A 22260-nucleotide genomic window follows, 5' to 3' on the forward strand; every position below is an offset into this window, starting at 1 on the left:
AGAGTTTTCTTCCTCTGGTATGGGGAAAAATATAATAGCAATAAACCAATGAAACTGACTACATGTCTTATTACTTCAATTTTCTGAAACAAAGAAATAATTTCCAGAGTCTATATTAATATGCAGATTAGAAAAGTCCAACGTCATCCTGTTCTTGGCTTAACGTTGTAGTTTGGTACACTGTTTTTACAAATAATACAAAATAGCATTTGGGTTTTGTATTTTTTTTCTTCTTGGAGTCTGAATATTAGTAAACCTTACACATATTTAGCAACAGAATTCATTCTGCAGAAAATAGTTTCAATTATTTAAAGGAGGCTTTAGGATTTGGTCTTCAGTAAAAACACTCAGTGTAATTGAGATGAAATATAGGCACTTTCTCAGATCAAATAATTACTTTCATGTGCTTGATTAGCTAAATATTTTTGTTAAATATACATGTCTTTGCCAAGCCATTGGTTTAGAGAATTGTTAATGCAATAAATGGCAATATGGGAGCAAATATTAATGTTTTAGTCTGAATCTGCAAAGTGCCTTCAAAGCAAAGCTCCTCTTTGTCCCCACTTATTATGTGGGGTCACATCACAGGGTGATTCTCTGTCACAGGGTGGTTCCTGGTCTTCTGCAGTATAAACTGAACCTAAAGGTTCATCTGCAGCCTCTGCAGTGCTCCAGCTGCATGCAGACATCTGGTCCATCAACCAGATCAAAGACCAAAGTATTCTCTTCTCCTCAAATCTCTGCCTTATCACACCAACTATTTTGCAATATAAATCCTCTTAGGATATGTTACTCGCTAGTGCATCATGCCCTGTGCCAGCTATCTGGTACATGTATACTCCAAAATTATACATAGTCTTAAACTAACTTGGGAGAGGTAATGATACCTAAAGATTTCAACAAAAGGAAATGGTTCTTTCATAGTTTTTCCTGATGGACAGTATTTTGAAAACATATATGGATTGCATGCACGCATTTCATGAATGAAGTAGCTACTCTTTTAGTTCTAGAAACCAAAACGGTACCACTGATAAGGGTGTCTTTTTTTTTTTTTCACTTAAAGGCTACCCAAAAATTAAAATCAAGTTGCTGAAACATTGCTCTTAGTTTAGTTAATCATTACCCAAATGCAGACTCTGAGAAAATATTAAAAATCTTGTAACAACTCTCCTGGAAAAGTGATAATGAAACACACTTAGACTTGAGGCTTCTAGCAGTGATTTTGCTGATGAATATTATTTACTTGCTTGCTTTAGGGCTGAATTTAACAGTCGAAATGAGTGAGAACATCGTCATGTTAGTTATTTCTTAACCTACAAAGCAAAAAAAATGTTCCTCATGTCTGAATAATCAAATAACTGCTGACGAGCTTTTGCCATTCCCTGAAGCAGTCTCAGGATAAAATGGTTTGAGGGTTTTTGTGATTGAAACTTCCCTAACCTAATTGGGACTGAAGAATGGAAGCTTATGTTTCTTGTGTTGTGCAACAATTTCCTGGCAGTTAAACCAAAAGTAATTTGGGGATCCAGAGCCTTTGCTGGATCAGTACCTGCTCTACAGACCACTTCCAGCTTATTGTTGTTTTTGCTTTTTTCTTTTCTTTTTTTTCCTAGATGTCTAGTTGTGATGCAGCTAAACTGATGATGGTGATGATTGTAGATTTTATTATAAAGTGTGTTTTTAATGCCATTCTCTGCGTGGCAGTACAGAGATGCAGAGTGACGACTGTACTGTGCCCACCCAACCCCATGTGCTGACTTACTCCTCTGGCATGGTGATGATCTTTGGCTGACTTTCACTCTTACAATGGCAACGATCTGTAACTCTGAAACATTTCTGCATAGACAAATACCCAGGGTTTGAGAAGGGGATCTTTGCCTCCAGAACTGGTGTGAACAGACCCACAGGCAGTGTTTACACCACCTCATCTTCCCACCTTTGCATGGCACTGCCTTTGCTACAAGTGCTTGCTCTTGAGGCTCTGCTCACAGGACTGCATTTGCTTCAGACTCAGTAAAAGGCAAGAATTGTGACTGACTGCTGCCATGTGAAGCAGAAGCATAGTGTGGATCATTGCCAATGTAAGATCGGTGTCTCAGCAGGAATAAGAAAAAATGTCAGTGAGGGAAAGAAAAAAAATAGGTTTCCAAAATGTTTTAAGTCTGGGTTGTACTTTTGGATCTCACAGGAAAAAAAAAAACCAACAAATTGCAAGTAGGTTTTGTCCATTGTTATTTGGACAGTGTTCCAGGCTGCAAATGTGTGCCTTTCTTATATTACAAAAATTTCTCAGCTTGCTGTTCATGTGAGTGAGCAGATGTATACCTGTATGGTTTAGCCTTCTACTCTGAAAACTATACTACTTGAGTAAACCTCCTATTTTTCATTTCAACCAAAGAGATGTATTTTCAGTTATATTCATGAAATTATGCCCACTGAGAGGACAGGCCTTCCTGAAAAAAAAAATATTTGAGGTCTAACAACACAGCTGGAGAATAAACTCTGCCTTGTGGAAATTACTTCAGACTGCTACCCCTTTCTCACCACTTCTGTATTGGTTTGGTGGACCCAATTCTTTTGGTGGGCTTATTTTTAAAACAGTTTATGTGAAAAGAGAATTTAAGCTCTTTTGTGACAGAGAATATTTTCAAAACATGCTTGTCAACCACATAAAAAAACCTGAGGTGGAACAGGAAGAACTCATTCAATTTGTTCATTAAATATCAATAACCAGTATTTTTAAATAGCTCCCTTTTTCAATTATGTGGCTGTTAGCAAAATATCAAACAATATTCACTTATATTATTATTTTAAAGTAATATTTTAAATGGATATTTTCTTTCCAATATCCAGGTCAAGTTTCTATTCAGAAGAAGGGTTTTCACTGGGTAAATACAGAAATGCCAGGGCAAAAGATTTCTGGAGCACAGCTCCATTCTTCTGCAATTAATGGTGAGTTTGGGCAAGTCACTCCATGATTTCCACAGCACTGCTCTCTTTGAGTGGCTTCAGGCAAGTGAGCTCGACCTGTTGCTCCTTCATTCGGTCTGGAAATCTCACTACCTGTTTGGCTTAGCTTATATATCCACAAAATAAAGTTAATCAGGCTGACCCAATTACTCTGACAAATGGTTTTGAAATAGATGTCTCACAATCACTGTATTATAATTGGGGATAATTAAGCTATTAATCCTGCCAGACCCTGGCTCTCTGTACCGTCATTAGAGAGTAGTAGTCATCATGTGTAACACAAATTATTGTCTTTGATGTCACACCTACTTCTATCTCTCTTGACTTTCTGTAGTAGTTACAGCAACAAAATCAGAAGCCACTGTAAGTGGTCTGAAAAGGGGCTTGTGTTAGACTCCATCAGCCTCTACCTTCTTACACAACAGGAGGGCACACAGTACCCCTTGGGCTGAAGAGCTGCAACTTTTATTTCCTTTTATTTCTTGTATTAGAGCTGCTGCTTTTCTTTCCATGCATTTACAGTAAGAAATTAAGCAACATAAAGCTAAAGTATATTGAATTAATATACAAATGTTTTCATTGCTGAAATAATATTATTTTATATTTCCTTTTAAGGGGCCCAATTACAGAGTGAGAACTCTAAAGAGCTTAATGCACAGATATCACCTCTAATGAGAATGACCTGTTCTATCTTGTGCAGGGTAGATTACAATTCCCCAGACTAATACTACAAATTAGTTCCCAGAACTGTTCCTACGGAACACTTTTGACTGTGAAAAAAATAATTCAATCTCTGCATGCAGTAGAAAATAAAGTGACTTCTAACCTCTCCATCCTTCAACTATTGCTGAAGTGGGCAACCTGGATAGGGAATAAAAAGGATATAAAAATGGATTAAGGGAATGGGATTCCTGAGGCCTGTGTGTGCATAATTAAGCATTTGGCTGTAGTGTTAGCATTAAAGTTACCTAAGAATCATGCATGTCATCCAAGTGCTCTGTGTAGCCAGAGAAGAAAGTCAGGGACCCTCAAAGGAAGAGTAGTCCAATCTTTTTGGACTGCATTTGCTGAAAGTATTGACTTCTCCTTGCCAATTGCAGAGGTATCCTGAATCCCTAGTTGGAACGAGACTCCAGAGGTTAAATAATGCAAGTCATAATACAAGAAATACTGCATGTAGAGAGAAAATGCAAACTGTGAGATATCCCACCCCTGTGACTAGCTCTAACTGCAGACCCTTTCAGTGGGTAAAATGCATTTTACATTTCACTCAGAGATTCAGATAAATATTTGCAAGAAGCAGCCTGTACCCAGTTAATTCTGTTCACAATGAAGTCTGGACACTTTCCATAAACCTTTCCTTGAAGTCTTAACAGAACTTTGGATAGCTTTAGAAAAATAAAAAGAATGCTGACCAGCCTAAACCATGCAATAAAATATTCTTTCTATTGTAGCTGTCATGTATGGGAGATGGGAACTTTAAGCCATAAAACTCTCATAGGAAGCCAGGTCAAGAAGAAGAATTTGATTCAGGATATCTGCCTGATGGTAAAAACCATACTGCGAATTGTTTCATAAATCCCACTGCCAAAAATCTAACTCAGTGTCCTAGATTCAAATGCTAATAAATGTGCATTACTCAGGCTGCAAAGGGAATTACCATATTTACAAAATATTTATCTTTAATGAAATCAAATCCCAAAAAGAATTCAGGGCACAGAGGCAAAACAGTTAAGTTGTCAAATATGGCCTTTCACGTGTGTGAAGACTTATGAAGACATTTGCCTCTTGGTTATTTTCTGCTCTAAAAATGAGATAAAATCTGCTGATGTCTCTACATTAAAATCTCAGAAGAATCCTTTACTTAGTTTGTCACTGAAAGATACAAGGAACTCTTTCACCAGATGAAATGAATGGCCATCTAGAGATGAACATGCTCAGAAGAAACTCAGTATGTCTTCAGCTTTTTCTTAGGTTTATACTTTAAATTATAGCTTACTGTTAAAAAAAAAAAGTTAGATTTCTCTGTTTTATTCAGCAGCATTGCAAATCATCCCATTGGATAAGATTGCTTTAATAGAAGGTGTCTTTCACAATAAGTAATACATCTAAGCATATATACATACATTCAAATATATTTGTAAATAAATAAAACCATGGAAGTTGAAAAATTATTATTCCAGGCTTTGTGTAAAAAATGTGATACCAGGATTTTCTAAAAATCTTGACTGGATTTAAACACATTCACATTCTCAGGAGGGACCAAGACAACAGAGTCATCTTTGGGCTGATAAAGCTCTGTTAACAAGATGTGATGTGGGCAGAGTCAGAACCATATAAAAGTTAATGAGACTTTCCCTGCAAGCTTGAATTTGATCTCATTTTGGAAACAATATCAAAAAGTTATAAATCAAATAAGATTTCTCTAAACTTCTAATATGACTACCTAATTATGTATCTTCAGCCTGGTTTTGGCTTTATCCTATGCAAATGATATCAATGACTTTACAGATCCAAATAATTCAAAAGATTGCTTCCTGCACTTTGGTTTGAAAAGTGATTCATGTGGGAAGATAAGGATTTATTTTCATCACCATGGAGCTTTGAGGCTGTGAGTTGTTTATGGAAGAGGAAGCTAGAAATACAGAACACTTACCCTGTTCTTGTGAGATACAATAAAAGTGGACTTGATCCAAAACTGTTGAAATTTCATCCTAAATTGTAGTGTTATCATGTATTTCCTACCGAGGAGTAGAGCATTTAGATAAACAAGTAATTGGCAGGGTTTATCTGTAACTATACCAGCTGCTGTGGGAACTGAGATTAGTCCAGCTCCAGTGACTTTAAAGTGTGAGGTATCAAACCTTGTCAGTCTGACAGTTTTATAAATGTAGGAAAAAGCCCGTGACAAGCTGAGGTAGCCCAGAAACCTCTGAGCAGAGGCTGCGATTAATCTGTACAATGACTATGCACTAGCTATACCTAAGCAGGTAGATCCACAATAGAGTCAGATTCACCAAAATCCCTCTTTGTTCCCAGTAGAACTGAATCAACATCTCTTTTACCAGCAATTCATCAAAAACATAGCATTTTTTCAGATTTTGTCAAAAAAATAGAAAAAAAATCAGTTGGTCACTTCAGTGTTTTGTTTGATTGAAATGAAGCACCTTTTACAAATTTTATAAGAAAAAAATCACAATGTTCTGTTGAAAATTTATTAGCCCATTTTTAAGCATCCATGAGTGTACAATATATAATGTTAGATATAATAAATTTTGTGGTGACATACTTTAAAAGTTTCCGTTTGCCTAAAATATGTGTGAAAGTTACTTTCCACTTCAAAAAAGTAAGAAACTGTTGCCCCTACAACAGCTCTTGTAAAACATTTTCAAAAATAGCTGCATGTTCAGTTAGGACTCAGAAACTGAAAAAAAGGCCTACAAATCACTCTTTTGCTGAAACTCATCATCTTAAAGAAATGCTGTAACTTGAGAGCTACGCCAGCTGCTGATGTAGTTTTTAATATACGTTATTAGCAGGCCTTCTCTAAGATAGACCTCAAATAGACTTCTTTCTTCAAAAATTCACCACATTAGGTATCTTCCAATAGGTTACTGGATTAAATGGAATATTCATTCAATTTGTGCAAATTTTGGTGGTTTGATCACTGCTTTCCTATTCTTACACTGGAAAACTTGAACTTGGGGTAGTTTTTTGAGAAAAAGTGAGCACAGTCCTACAATGAAAGCCAGGCGGGTCCAACACCCTGCTCAGCTCCTTGTTTTCCTTGCTGTGGAAAACAAATTCACTTTCTCTTCCCAGGGCTGCTCCAGCATCCATTCCACCTGCGCTTGTATTACCTGATACACTACACCTGCTGCATGTATGCAGTGCACACAGAAATGTCTCATTTACGGTGTGTGCATATCCATAACACATGGAACTCATAATAACTGATAACTTATTCAGAGATCAGAGTATGGCCTTCTCACAGCCCAGATAAGTGGCTCAGGGCTGAGTCCAGGGATCCATCCCTTCCTTATGTTTCACTGGCTACATAGGACAGAGAAGCTCGGGAGCAGCTAGGGCCCTCTGCCTTTGAATTCCTCTATAAACTAAACTTACCTGAGTGTACAAAGACAACAGAGTGTACAATCAGTGCAACAGGAAAGTCACAGAAAGGTCTCGTGTTTTATGCTTGTGGCTCTGCTTTTGTGGCCACTTGTCACACCTCTCCATCCCGTGTCCAGGGCTTATATTGCATTCCTAACTGAAAGGGTTTTTTCAGATATTTGATCAAAACCAATGGATTCATTACATCAGGGAAAAAGAGTTACTCCTCCATTGGAAAATAAAATTTGTAATAGCTCCCAGTTTTTCAACAGTTGGAATTTTTAGCACATAAGCCACCAAAGTGACTTTTTGGTGAGAAGCCTAACAGAAAAAGGAAACTCCATGGGAATGGGGCCCAGAAAAACAGTGCTACATCCCATTTTATGTTAATTTTATTCTAGGTGGAGTGTTGCTCCACACTGTAATTACAGTAATATGTGAAAAAGAAAAATAAGTCTAGTTGATAAGTAAGAGCCAAGTTTGCTCTGATACACGGAATAAAATTAACATTTTAAAATCAAAAGGGAGAATGTTCCAAAATAAAAATCATAGTAACAAGCTGTTCCCCTGCAGCAGACTGAAAGGTACTGCTACACATATGAAGTGCTATTGGAGCTGGTATTTACTAAAAGAAGTCTGAAAATTGCATTGGATCAAATGGCAAAGGTAGAATCATTCCTACCACTGACATACATCTAGGTCTTTTCCCTCCTTTTAATTACTTTTGTCAAAATTTATAGCTAATTTAGCTCACATGTGTATGATTTCCAATATAGATCTCAAATATGATTCTTATTACTAAAAAAGGCAAATTTTTCATTTCTGTTTTCTGTTTTTATTTTTAGGTGAAACTGTCTACATTATTGCTTACTCCTCCTGCATAGCTCTCATCCTAGGAATAGTCCTGTTGACTCTCCTAAAGATCAGGTAATTTGATAGGGATATTAATCACTGGTTCTAGGAAATTGAAAAACCAGAAAATAAAATGTTTTGACTCAGTTAAAAGGTGGACATTGTGATTGTCTTTAAAAAACAGTCCAGCAAGCCCCAGTGATGGAAAGAACTGACATGGTGAGTGTCAGCAGGGAAGAGTGAAATACGAGATGTATCTACAATGCCCTCCATTCATGCAGAGGTCCCAGGCTTTTGGGAGGTTTCATTTCCTGTCCCATGGCAGGGGAAGGTGAAATCTGAATTCAAAAATTCTGTGAGACTATGTTCCTAGCCCCATAACAGGCTGGGGTAATGCAAAAGGGAAATGAGAATATTCAGCATTATAACATATTTTGAAACCAAATCGTGAATGCTGCTATTGTAGCTAATATTCTTGCCAAATGCCATTTTTGCTCATAGTAGTCTGTAAACAACACCCACTGTCCCTGCCATCCTTTCCTTCCCCCCCGCCCCCCCCCCCCCGTATGAGAAACTGCCCATACACCAATGCTTGGTAAGAAAACAGAAATGTGCATTCACTTAGTTAAATGAACATGGCCTTTTCTTAAATGATACATTTTCTTGGACCAAATTAAATGGCCAGATTTCAAGAATTACACTGTCAGATGATAGGTAACAGAACATGATGTAGCAGGAGCTATATATAGTGGGAGGGATATTGAGTCAAATTTCATTATTAAATTCTGAGGCAGATCAAAGAGGAATTGTAGAAAAATGCAAAAGGCAAGTCAAGGATATAGGGGAACAGAGGCTTTCTCTTTAGGTTTGCAGTTACAGGAATATCAGCATATAAAGAAAATTCAGATTTAAAGAATACAGAAAATAGAAGAAAGAACAATGCATTAATAACAATGAAGGGGATTATTTTATACCACAGTGTTCATCATAAAAAAGGAGAATTTTGCCACTGATTTCAATTAAGCCAAAGTTCAAACCAAAAGCTGTATAGTTTATTGTTAAATAAATGCACATTCTTTGTTTTCAGAGCCTGCAGAACAAAATATGAGTCAAGAAGTCCCTCGCCAGACCATTCTTCTGAAACATTTATGGCCCATTATAAAAGTCACAGATGAACTACTCTGTTGCTTATGCTTCTTAAGGCTATTCCTGAAAGCCAGGCTGTTGTACATATGTGATAATAAAAAATATATTAGAAAAACTACTATAAACTATGAAATTTTGTAGTTAAGCATACAAAATATTTTTTATATTTATTAGCTTATTTTTAGCCTTTCAAAACCTGGAAAAAAGGGGTAAAAATGGTAAAACTGTGCTCTCTCTTATTTGTGTAGATTCACACATCTCTCCTGAGTTGTAAGTTTCCTACATTTTTAGATGCACATGACACTGGTATAAATGCTGTATCAACAATGGCAATCTTTGAAGCCCACCTTTCTGATATCAACTCCTCTGGAAGAAATTAAAAAAAACACTCAGAACCATTTTAGAGACCTGATAGAGAGCACATATGTGGCAGTTTTGCATACCTGGCTCCCAAGTACCAAGTACCTGAAGCAGCAGTCACAGCAAAGCTGCCTAGTTTGATGGTGGAGCACTTGCAGGGTAGGAGGAGATCAGGATTACAACCCCTTTATGAACTAAAATGACTCTCTGGAATAATGCTTTGACTCCACAACGTTGCTGCTGAAAATATTTTTAATTTCCCCTCCAATATGCTTCTAAAAGAAATGAGTGGGGTTTGTCACTTTGAATACAACAACTTTAGAAAGCATTTTTTTGGTCTGAATGCCCAGTGGAGAAAGTCACTTGCTTGAGGCTGCAGTGCCTGCTTCTCAAGAGAGAAGCTGTGACCCATCTCATCATCTGTGTTTCCTATTCATTGTCTCTAGGCAAGACACAAAGTGCCTAATTGTCCCCTTGCACTGTACTGGGAGCCATGGTCCCTAAACACCATCCTGGATCCCACTTTGTGGCTATGAGCTCTGGATTTCTCTCTATAGCTGAGTTGTTTTGCTAGACTTAAGCTTCTATTCACTACCAATGAGTTGTCTTTGTTAAATCTTTGAGACAATCTAGTTCTGGTGAGCACAAAGTAATGGACTGCTGTTTCTTATTCAGCTGTTACCATTAATAGCACATGTATTGCCTTGTTATAATAGCGTTTGATTAATTAACTTTATTTTGAATGTGATTAGTTTTAATTTTGTCTGGATAATCATTAAATATAACTCACCTCCAGTTTTGACCATGAGACCAATGATCTAGGGCCAGATCTAGTGCTAGATGACAGATCTAGGACCAGAAATTAAAGTCATCAGAAAAGCAAGAATCTCTACTCTTCTATGTGACTCCTGCTTCTGGCTTCAGTAGCTTGCAAAGTTTTTACTGTAGAGCAAAATCTTAAGTGTGGAGTTCTGTTGGGGAGAGGCTTAGAAATCTTAAACAATTATTACAACATGGATTTTCTCTGTCTCTATTATCTGCATAAACCAAAGAAAGTCCTTATTGTTTTGCAGTCAAATGTTTTGTCATTACTAAATCAGCATTTGGACAAAAATACAGAAACAGAGAAGTGAAGATCATTTGTTTATCAAAAAGATCTCCTTTAGCAGTCCAGCAATTTGCAGCATCTGGCTTAACTCTCACCAAAGTTGTATATTAATATTCTTCATTTTAAAACTGTGAAGTGGGAATACTTCAAACTGAAAATACTGTTGGGAATATATTGGATAAAAGCATTTCACAATACAGGACATGTACTTGTGACGTGAAACCTGTGCTGGTTTTCACTCTGACTTCAAAAACCAGTGAATCCTCCATGTCACAAAATTTGGGGAGATACCTTTAAATTCAGATTTTACTAAACCTCAACCAACAACAAGAAAAAAAGTACCTTCTGTCTTAGAAACTTTTTTTTTTTAATTATCTTGGACACTAGAAACCCAACTCAAATATGTGCTTAGACACACACACACACTCACAAACAAGTATGTAAAATGTATTTGAAACTGAGGGTATGTTACTCTGAGAGACAGCAAGATATTTAGTAGCTATTGTGTTCTTTTGCAATTTTACAGGCTCTCTCTTAAGAGATAACTTAGATGCTTAATTGGAAAAGTACATTCCCTCCACTCCATGTGTAAAAAGTAGTCTGCCAATTGTATGTAGGTGTTAGTTATTAAATAAAGGAATTTCTGCTGGGATGATCTCTATTCCTGCAATGCTGATTATGCTCTAACTGCTTCACAGTTTTCTGAACAGACAATCATAGAATCAGTTTGTTTGGAAAAAACCTTTAAGACCTTTGAGTCTGACCATGATGGAGAAAAACCAGTATTTTGCAAGAGCTTAATTATTAAAAATATTTTCCCCTGAAGTATGACATCTGCATCCAATACCCAGATGAGGAAAGTTAAGTCTCTTGATGACAGGATTCCCAGGACATATGTCGTTTTGTAGCATTCATCCTCTTTCCACTGGAGCTGGGACATCACAAAGTGAAGAAATGAAGGCTGATTGGGAGAACACATGAATTTTTGCCTTACAGCACTCTCATCTGAAAGGGAGAATGCTGGGTTCCAGTATTTTCTTTGAAGATATTTTATGCATTTTATCTAACAATTGTTTCAAATTAAATGTGTGAAGACTTTTTGGGACAAGTACACCGAGCCATCTCTTCCTTATGCAGTGTGAAGCTACAAGGCTGTAAATCCCAAGTTTCTACTTCTGTCATGCCACAGTGAGTCTTGATTTCTTCAAAATGAACATTTTTCCCCGGCTGTCTCACCTGCTTGTGTGGCCAAAAGAATGAGTTACTTGGATAGGCTTGGGCTCAGCCTTTGAGGCTGTTGTGGGAATCACATCCTGCTGCTCTGAGCTAGATATCAGACCAAGCTAGGAACACAGAAGATGGATGGAAGCAGCACCAACACCACAAGATGATGCCATAAAACAGAGAACACCATTCAGTTCTTTTTAAAAATGACTGTGGCTGTCTTTCCACCAAGGAAAATACTAACCCTTATGTTCAAGCTAGTGAAGATAACTAACTGCAGGTCATGTTGAGGCACTTCAAGAGTAGCATGGGGTAGGGAATTTTGCTGTTGACTTTGCCAAGAAAGTTCCCTCATCAGCATTTTGATGTTTCAGACCACATGCTGAAGTCATTCAGTCTCCCATGAAGTGTGTAGGGAATCTTAGACATCACTTAGACGGCACAGATTTCTATCCCGCATTGGAACATCTGAAGTTAGATAATGCCTCATTGAATTTTTTGAACTCCTACCTCCATTCCTGCCTGTAGCTTTTAATGTTTAGTTAATGGAGGAAAGAAATGTTTCCCCAGTAACTTAAAAGAGATTTGTCTGCTATAAAAACACACAGGAGCACCAGATTAAAAGGTAATCCTAAGAAAAAGCACTCAAAATGGATTACAAGGTAACAAAGTCAACACAGGCATACACATCAGTGACAGCTTATATTTGCTAATGCTGTATGCATGAGCTGGCTAGTCAGAGCTGCTGAATCTGGCATAATACATGAGCATATCAGTTTCAGTAAACAGCGAGACAGATTTCATTTCAGCTGTAACACCACATATTGAAAATCACAAATGCATTTAACCAGGCGGATACATGACAATTCCTTGACAAACATATCATCTCTTTGACATTGGGTTCAAAGGACTAAGTTGACTTTGGCTGCAGTCCTTCTGCCTGCTGTGTTATTGCCGCAAGGAAGATCAACACTGCATTACAGCAGGACTGTAGAGAAAAATAATCTTCAAAAATATAACAAAAGAAAAGCTGATTAATTTTGATCAGCAAGTCAAGAACTGGAATTCATTTACTTCTTGCCACTCTTATACCTGTTTATCCACTTTTCTAGATACTTCACAATCAGTGAAGAGAACTGAAGGCAGTGCCAGAAATCATAGAAAAATTCAGTGGCAGAAAGTACTGATTTTCTGATATCACAGTAACTAAACAATATTTCTACCCCTTAAAACAAACTCAGTGAAAAAAATGGGCAGATCTTATACATTCACACTAACTCTTTGGATAAGCATTATTTAATTTCAACAACACTGATCCCAAACATAAGAATTTTATCTCACAGACTTGTAGTCTTCATTTTGTGACTCCTTAATATAATAATAAAAGTTTTATGAACTCAAATGACACTATTAAGAGAGGAAAATTAGCCAAAGCCTCTCTGGACTTATTCACAACACTAGAATATTTATTTCTTATTTCATAAGCTCTGGTTATGCACAAAAATGAGCCATTAAAGTGCTGGTCCAGAGCCAAGTTGCTCTAATACATAAAAGTTTAAACTACAAAGCAAGCTGCTGCTGGAAGACATTAGAACTGTATGGGATCTATGTCATTGCTGTGTTCTGGAAGGCACTGAAGAATGATTATGCCCATACTACTGGAACTGATCAACTTTTCCTCCAACAAAGCACACCAGTCATGCCTTCAACAATGTAATATCTTGACTTATAATTTTTCTAACGACACAGTGATAAGAACAGCTGCTCATGGAAACCAAACATCTGGATGCCAGCCCTCTACAGCCAGGGGGCTACTTCATGGTGGAGTGACAGCAATGTATTCAGTTGGGGACAGTGATAGGGACTGAAAGAGCAGACATCACTACCAATGGGTCACTCTGAATATAAGCATAAAGGTTTAGGAAGTCAGAAGCACTGGAGAGCCTCATCCCATGTCTTGGCATGTTTTTGAAGGGGTATAGTCTCAGTTGTTTTACTACATGCTGAAGTCAATGCTGCCTATGTGAGTGATGCACACTCATGGCATGGCTATTAGATTAGTCTTTGCTATTAAAAGCAATAGATGCTTATTTTTTAGAGCCAGACATTAGGTGTCAAAATGTTCTGCATAGTCAAAATTCTGCCAGCCCAGGAAAGCAGAGCAGCAGCATTTTACAAACCTAAAAATATCAGTAGACAGAACATAAGATGTCTCAAGATTCTCAGTCACATTACAACTAAACAAGGATTTTATAGGGACTGCTGACCTGGACCCACCGACCTAAATTCATCCCAGGTGGCAATTTTGGCACATAAACACTGGGTTGGGGTTTGCTTTTTTTTATTCTGGCTCCATATTTCTTTCTCTTGTAACAATCCTGATAAACAATCTATTTGTCTGTGACCTCCACCCTGGATTACGATAACTCACGATGTGGTTGAAGCTGAACATGTGGGTAAAGTACAGGCTCCAGATGTGACTGCTCATCTTTTCCAATGCTCACATTATTACAGAATAACAGACCTGCAATTAAGGCTCTCCACAAGTTTCCAAGTAGTTTCTAAAACAGACCCAATAAAGAACTGAGACATTTTAGGTTGTTCATCCACATGATTTAATAGGTACCCTGTTTCCCTGCATAGGGAGAATCAAGAGCCTTGAATCAAGAGCCAACTGTCTGCAAACCAGACAGTCCAGGTTCTGAGAAGCCTAGGATGCACTGTGCACAGAGGCATAAAAATGGACACTATCCATTCAGTTCCTTACTTGGCTGATAATTGAAGGCCTCACCACCGCCTTCAATAAAAAGAACCCTGCCATCTGTTGCAGAGGCATTGACATTCTTTTAATGCGATTTTTCTGGGCTTGGGAATTTTTATTCCATTATACCCAGTGGCACAAATTCATCCAGATTTACAAGAAAGTGTGTTCTTTTTCAGTTCATAATCCCAGGATAAGCTGAGTTGGAAGGGGCCCACAAGGATCACCAAGTCCAACTCCGGGCCCTGCACAGAACCATCCCCAAGAGTCACACCATGTGCTCAAGTGCATTGTCCAAACACTTCTCAAAGTCTGTCAGAATTGGTGCTGTGACCACTGTCCTGAGGAGCTGTTCCAGTGCACAACCACCCTCTGGGTGAAGAGCATTTTTCTAATATCCAACCTAAACCTCCCCTGACACAACTTCAGGCCATTCCCTTGGGTCATGCCATGGGTGTGGATTTAATCTCCCCAGGCTGAGCAGCAAGTTCAGTCTCAGTTTAGTTGTTTAGTCTCACATTCAGGTTTGCATCACAACTGCTTTTTTTCCAAAGGCTGACTTCACTTTCAGTCTTTGAGAAGCTCAATATTGTTTATGTTAATTAAACATGCTTGGTCAGAGGGTCTTGGGTGGAAGAAAATTTGTCAGGACCTACATGAAAATTGCATACTTCAGCTCAAAATGAGCCAATTCTGTGCCTACAGAGAAAACCAAGCAGGAAAAATTGTTATTAAATAGGAAATTATTACAGTAAGGTTAGTCACCTTCAGGGGTAAATAACACACAAATTAGAGAGTTTTTAAGATGTCAATTCTGGCACCACGTTTAGGCTTAACTGTACTGCTGCAGTTTCCTTACACTTTCATTGGGTCTAATCCATAACAGAATTTTTAAGTCTGTGAATGGTTCAAGACCTGGTTTTATTTAAGTTCATGTTTTGATATATGAGCTATAGTGGCTGCTAAATAACAAAGCCCCAGCTGAAACATGGGGAAAAAGAGGAAAGAGCTTTTTTGTGCTGATCCAACCATGCATCCAGGGCACGTCTAGAAAATCAGGGTGTTCATACCTTCAGGAGTACTTTAAAGTCTTCTTACTAGACTCTGCAGGAAAGATTTAGTATTTTGGAATGATAGGCAAGATATTTCTAGCCTCACTTGAACACATTTCTTTTTTTATCCTTTGACTTTTACCAGGAGAAGAGTGAAACAAAGTAGCCTATATTAATTTTGACTATCATTATGGCATAAACAGAATAGGGGTATATATCAAATTTATACCTTTGTGTTGCCTGGAATGCAAAGACTGACACTCTTAAACGATGCCAATTCTAAACTACACAACTGGCTAAAAGATGTCAGAAAAATTCACTTTGGTATTTTAAAGGCAAACCATGACTCAGCTACTCAGTTACTCGAGTAACTTGGCAGACTTGAGTTCCAGACAAAAAAATTATTCAGCCTTTTCTTTTTTTATGTGTTATCTTCCACTTTCTTTCATCTTACCTTTTGACAAGATTTCACATTTTTGAGGAAAATTGAGAATATGGATGAAGACCACAGTCCAAGGTTTTAGATTTTCATGTCAACAGGCCAAGTTCAAAAAAAATATAGATCAAAGTTAAGTACACAGAGAAGTACAGACAGGTCCTACACAACCAACCTGTAAGAGTACTGAAGTTTCAGGATGAAAAACATGACAGTATTTTCACAGCACACTTGAACATTTATATACAGGATAAGGCTCTTTAAATTTGTCCATTTGTTCATTATTGATCTAAAAATGACAGTGCAGTTCATTGGCATCTTGTTGAACTAAGGCATTTAAAAGAACAGTATCATTATGAGTAGAGCACAAAAAAAAAAGTAAATTCTAAGTGGTCTCCTTTGTGTAAGCTAGTCCAGCAAAATACTATTATCTTAAAAAACCTGTGATTTCTGAATGAGAATATCAATTCATAGCCTACAGAATGAAAAATCTATTTTTTGATGAAACCTTGGATGAAAATGTAGCCCCTTCAACACCACTGTGAACCTGAATGATGTTGAAAACCTTGCCAATTTTTATTTGCTTCATATAATTAGGTTTTAATAAGTTGACCAAAAAATGCAACTACAACAAATTTAACATATGTAACAAATAAGGGAATTTGCTGGAGGATTGGAAGGATTTGGCAGAGTGCCATTCATCACAATGTCTTGGAACAAGATAAAGTCATCCATAATTTAGCAGATGTTAAACAAAATTTAAAAGAAGTTCTATTGCTAAACAATTCTTACAGTGAATTCAGATTTGGCTCTGTGTTCATAACACAGTGACTTGACAAATGAAAAGTGAGAATTCAGATAAATAAAATACATAATAGAATGGCCACACAGTGTGAGATCTCATAAACTACTGAAAATATTTGTACTGTTCTGAAAGACATCTTGATTAAAATTTAACTATGTACTCACTGTTTCTACCCAGTTTTCCTGAAAAGAACTAAAAATTCAATTTAAAACAGTAAAACCTCCTGGTGTTTATACATTTTTATCATCTGTAGAAGTATGAAGTACAGGGTTCTGTACTACAGTCATTTATTTCTTTCTTACAAATCAGACAATTCCTGACATGCCAGTACAGTACAATACCTGTTCCCATTTTAAAAAAATCATATATCTGTTCTATTTTTTTTCTTTGATGCAATGGTTTCCTTGTTTCTTTTCCTAAAGCAAATGTCCTTGGTCAAGGTAAATGGAAAATGTAATCAAGCTGCAAAAAGAAAATCCTTTTAATTGATAGTTCCAGTACTGAAGGAAGCTTGTGCAACCTTTGAGTTTGTTTTCTTGTTCAAAGCTGTGCAGATGAAGTTTCCAGCTTCCATCACGGCACAAAGATTTACTCCCTAAAAAAGAGGTGAAAAATGTTAAGAATAATAAATGCACATGTTGAAAATGCTTAGACTCCAAGTTTTTTTGCTCCAGGGTCTAATTTTTGCAAACAAAGGGCCTGATTCATGTTATAGGTCAGTAATGGGGATCAGTAAAGCTACAGTGATTTACAGATAGTTACAGCTTCTAGTTGTTTGAAAGGTTCTACTATTTTGAGAGTGATTTCTTGTTCCATCAGCAGTGGACCAAATACTGGAGTAATATCTTTCAACCCCAAAAGAATCTGGAATAAAGAGCTGGAATTACAACTAGAAGTTAGAAGAAAAATATTGAGTCTAAATATGTGCTATACTTATTTATCATCCAACACTACAAAACTTCATGCAAAAAGCATGAAAAAGGATTCAAAAAGGAAAGACTTGTGTTTTGCTATTGCATAATCTAAAATTTAAAATTAAACGAAACCTTAATAAAATCACCATCAAACCAAACAAAAGAAGAAATAAGTATTTGATGGTGAGATTGTCTCCATGGAATTTGGTGTCAATCTTAAGGACAAGCTGTGTTCTTGCTTGGCCACCAGATTGTTAACAGATTAATCAATCTTATCAAGAAGCTTGGTACATGGTACATTTCATATAATCCAACTATTTTTGCTTAATTGCTCCCTTTTGCTATGAATCAGTTGGAAAGGTCAATGAGTATTTTGCCCAAGGAAAGACTACACTGAAAGCATGAGTCTAAGGTGCACAGCAATGTAAAACAAAATGCATGATTTCTGCTCCTTATTTCAAAGAATTGTGTTGTTTCAAAAGAATAAACATCTCCTTCATGAAGAAAAGCTACCCCAAAGTGTGTACAAGCAGTTTCAAAACAGAGTCCACTTGTACAGTGGACACTTGTGATTGAACATTTTCTGATATCTACCCTGAACTCCCTAAAAAACAAATGAAAGCAGATAAATGCTTACAGTGAACGCTGTAAGGCACTGAATATGCTTTAACAGTGCCCAGGGAATGTGCAATTCAGAAACAAGTTCTGTAATCCTTTCATGTCAAGCAACTCCATTGGCCTGTACACCACACGGAACTGCAGCCTACAAACAAGTGATAAGTTCCAATGAGCTCCTCAATAATTCAAATCTTCCTATTTCAGATATCAGGCATTTAGATTTCTTTCTATGGTAGTTTAAATGCAAACCACACACTTTGTAGTTTTAGCAGTTCTTTATATATGTTCTCCTTTGAACTTGACTCTCCATGTCCATGTGTAAATGAAACATAAAGTTACAGCAATGCCTGTTAGCACGAACTCATTATGCCACATATCCAGATAAATGGGGACTGACAGGAAGACCAAAGAGCACATTTATTGAAGAAGGCAGTAAACGAGTTCTAGGAATACAGAATAATTAACATGCCAACCAGCCAGGGATACTAAATGAGTGCTCTTGAGGTGTGGATGCTCACTGGTAAGGTTCATTAAAGCGCAGCTCAGGGCATATAAGCTGCTCTGCCCTTTCCTCCAAGAACAGGACTGGTAATAAAAATGACTGTGAAGTCTCCTAGCCAGTACCTGGTTCTGTACAATTTTGAAATATATTAAGTGGCTACCTGAGAAATAACAACGTCCTGTGCTTGGGTGCCAAACACTACAACGAATTAATAAGCACTATGAGCCAAATCCAAAACAGTGACAAAAGCTGAGCTCTGCTCACTCCTTCCACTGTTGAGATGGTCAGCCTTCTGTAGCAATGTCTACATTACTGAGACAGAGCAATGACAGAAAGCAGCTGCTACTAAGTTCCTCATAGCTCCAGGTAGGAAGAAGAGGATTATTGAAATTATGTTAAATACACAAACCATTTCTAGTCTAAATTGCTAATGAAGACAACATCATTCCTGTTATGTGTCAAGCCATATTAAAGCACTCAGTTTGCAAAATCTACTATGGGCTCTGAATATTTTATTGTATAGCACAAGTTATTATGAGGTATGTATCATATATTTCCTAGATTTTTTTCCCTTAAACTCTTAAGTAAAAGTATCTTTCTTAAGTAAAGAAAGTAAAAATATCTTACTGTGTTGATCCCCAGACCATTCAGCATGTATATCACATCCTCTGTGGCTACATTTCCAGTAGCACCTTTTGCATAGGGACAACCACCAAGTCCTGCAACAGATGAATCCACTACAGCAACTCCCATCTGGAAAATAACAACACAAAAATGAAGCATCAGCACAGAGTATTATTTATAATTTTTCATAAATGGCAGGTCATATATATTAGTTACCATGCATAAAATACACATTTCTCCACAAATGGATGTGTTACTTGGAGGAAATTCCTTATAATGGTTTTAGTCCTGACATCTTTATAAGGTAAGACTTTTCAAACACAGGATATGGAACAAAGAACTAATGGTCCATTACATGTGATTTTGGCAGATAAGATGATTGCTGTTTTATAGAAAGAGGTTTCAATTTTTTTTTTTTTCTCTCTTTATCTTTCAACTTGGTGCTTTTAAATAACCTGCATCTAGTATGAAAGGTTTTCATGCAAAAAAACAATCAATGAAAGTTCTCCATAGATATATACAGGTTGAGCTTGGAATATTTTTGAGAGTACTTGGTGCACAGTGTTAAGCTTTCTCATTTAAACTAGACTTAAATTAAGACTTGAAAGAATACTCAGCTGTGGTAAATTAGTAATTGTTTGCTTTTTGTTTTCTTCCTGCTGCATTCAAATGTCTTCTCTCTTCTGATCCACTCAGCATATTCAGGATAAAAAGCAGTAAACCAGTTAACAATTCCACCCAGGAGATAATATTATATTTCCTATGGGATAAAGTCTTCCCTAGGAGACTGATAAGGGGGCAAGAAAAAACTGAGACAGTGACTTCCACTGATATGTTTAGTGAACTTTTGCACCCTCTTCTTTCTATGATTTGATTTTAAAAATAAAGATGAAACTGGAAAGCAATTGTTTTCTGTTACAATATGTTAGGTATGTGATCCAGGACACTGGGTCTCCCTTGTCAGAGAAAGCTCTTCAGTCTTCCCCTGCCTCTGGAGGCGTTAAGGCTCTACAGATAATCAGAAGCAGGCAAGGGAATTGGGCAGAACAATTATTAGGTCATCAAAGACATAAGCTCCTCTCTGCCTTAAGAACACTAGAGGGTTCCCTTCCCCACAGGAATAATTTAGACAGACATACACCAAAACTGTAAGACAAGTCAGGCAGACTGAAATTCAGGACAGGAGTTCCTGTGCAGAGATACATTTTCAAAACCCTGACATTGGGTATGGAGAGATTAAGAGGTGAAGCCATGCTTGTTACCCACATTTGCCAGTCAGGAAGTTTGGCTTAGAGGCCTGACTGCACAGATTGCTGATCTCCCTTCAGGCTGGTCTGGGAGCCTGAGCTTCTCCTTCCCAGCCATGCATACAGCTAGTTAGCAAGGTAAGCAAATGATATATCCTGCATGTTGCAGTTGCTAAGTCCCCTTTCCAAATATACCTAGTAGTTGTTTTTTTAGTTTTGAAATAAACTATCTTAATGTGGGGGTTTTTTTTGTACTTGCTTCTATTTTTAACACTGCACTCCATAGTTTTATCATTGGTCTTACAGACTCTTTGGATTTCTAACATCTCTGGAGAGCAATAATAAAGAAGGAAGTGTTGTCCCAGCTCTTATTCTTGGACAGAGAATATTATCTTGATCTAGCTAGCTGCTCAGAGCCTGTAATAAAGACCTCAAAGGAGCCAAAGTGCATAACTGTGACAGGCAAGAGAGTACTATTTAATATTGCTCACATAATAAGAGTTTCTAAAAAGAGATACTGTACTTTAAAGTACACTAATTTGTGACTTATGAAGTGAATCAGCAAAGTGCATGTTTCACATTTCAGTCACTTGTCACACTCTTTGTTTGTGTAGGCCACTGTTGTGGTGTGGCCACCTAGAGTGCTGGGTAGTCAAACAGGCAAACTTGACATCCATGGCCATCAGCTCCCTTCTAGAAGATGAGGAGATTACCAGGTAGGCCACACTCCAAAGTCGCACGGCCATAGATTTCCTCCTGCTGCTGCACGGACACGACTGCCAGGAATTTGAAGGACTTTGCTGCTTGAATCTTACATCTAAAGCACCCAATGTCCACGCAGCCCTCTGAGAAGTGAAAAGCCTGATCCTGATCGGACAGGTCAAGCAGGACTCCGAGGACTGGTTCAGCGGACTCTTCAAGGACTGGGGACTCTCAGGGTGGTGAACTTTTATGATTAGGACAATTCTGTTGTTTTTTGTTGTTCTTCAGGGTGGTGAACTTTTATGATTAGGACAATTCTGTTGTTTTTTGTTGTTCTTTTTCCTAGTCATGTTAGCACTTGGAATTCTACATCGCATACTTTTAAAAACTATCAATGATTTGGTCTCCACTACCTCAGAAGTCAACCACACAGAGTTTGTGGACCTAAAGCGAATTGAGAGGCCCGCAAATCATGAGTGGTGGACAAATTCATTATCTGTAGCAGAAATACTTCAATGCTTTTCTTTTATTTTCTTTTTAATAGAAAAGGGGGAGGTATTGTGTTGCACTAAATAGCTATCTAGTTGTTGTTTTGCACTGGGGATTTGGGATTTGCACTGAGTGGTCCTTGTATTACGTGAAGTGGTTTGTGTTGTATCACATGGTTTGTTGTCCCCTTCTCCCATCACATGGTCTCTCCTCATCCACCTCTCTGCCCTGTACTGGTGGTCTGTCTCCTGGTTGCCCCTTCCCTTGCCCCTCCCAATGGTATCCAAATGGCTGTCATCCTCTTCCCCCCGCCCCCATTCCCTCAGTTATAAAAGTC

General features: G+C 37.5%; 2 protein-coding genes across 7 annotated transcripts in view; one reads left to right on the plus strand and one right to left on the minus strand.

Annotated features, from left to right (window-relative positions):
• The window catches only part of GFRAL (GDNF family receptor alpha like), a 30436-nt gene extending 15584 nt beyond the window's left edge, over positions 1 to 14852 (plus strand). Inside the window, exons 8-10 of the mRNA XM_038132484.1 lie at positions 2854 to 2952; positions 7929 to 8010; positions 9023 to 14852. Coding sequence (XP_037988412.1) covers positions 2854 to 2952; positions 7929 to 8010; positions 9023 to 9110 — 269 coding nt within the window. The 3' untranslated portion in view covers positions 9111 to 14852. The remainder of the gene's footprint in view (positions 1 to 2853; positions 2953 to 7928; positions 8011 to 9022) is intronic.
• Positions 14853 to 16574: 1722 nt separating this feature from the next.
• Positions 16575 to 22260, minus strand: part of HMGCLL1 (3-hydroxymethyl-3-methylglutaryl-CoA lyase like 1) — a 74689-nt gene continuing 69003 nt past the window's right edge. For all 6 annotated transcript variants that reach the window (XM_038132487.1, XM_038132486.1, XM_038132489.1 and 3 more), the window contains 2 exons: positions 19489 to 19614; positions 16575 to 17422 (listed from right to left, as the gene is read on the minus strand). In XM_038132487.1, coding sequence (XP_037988415.1) covers positions 17309 to 17422; positions 19489 to 19614 — 240 coding nt within the window. In that variant the 3' untranslated portion in view covers positions 16575 to 17308. The remainder of the gene's footprint in view (positions 17423 to 19488; positions 19615 to 22260) is intronic.

Source organism: Motacilla alba, chromosome 3 (assembly GCF_015832195.1).
Source record: "Motacilla alba alba isolate MOTALB_02 chromosome 3, Motacilla_alba_V1.0_pri, whole genome shotgun sequence".
Classification (NCBI taxonomy): domain Eukaryota; kingdom Metazoa; phylum Chordata; class Aves; order Passeriformes; family Motacillidae; genus Motacilla; species Motacilla alba.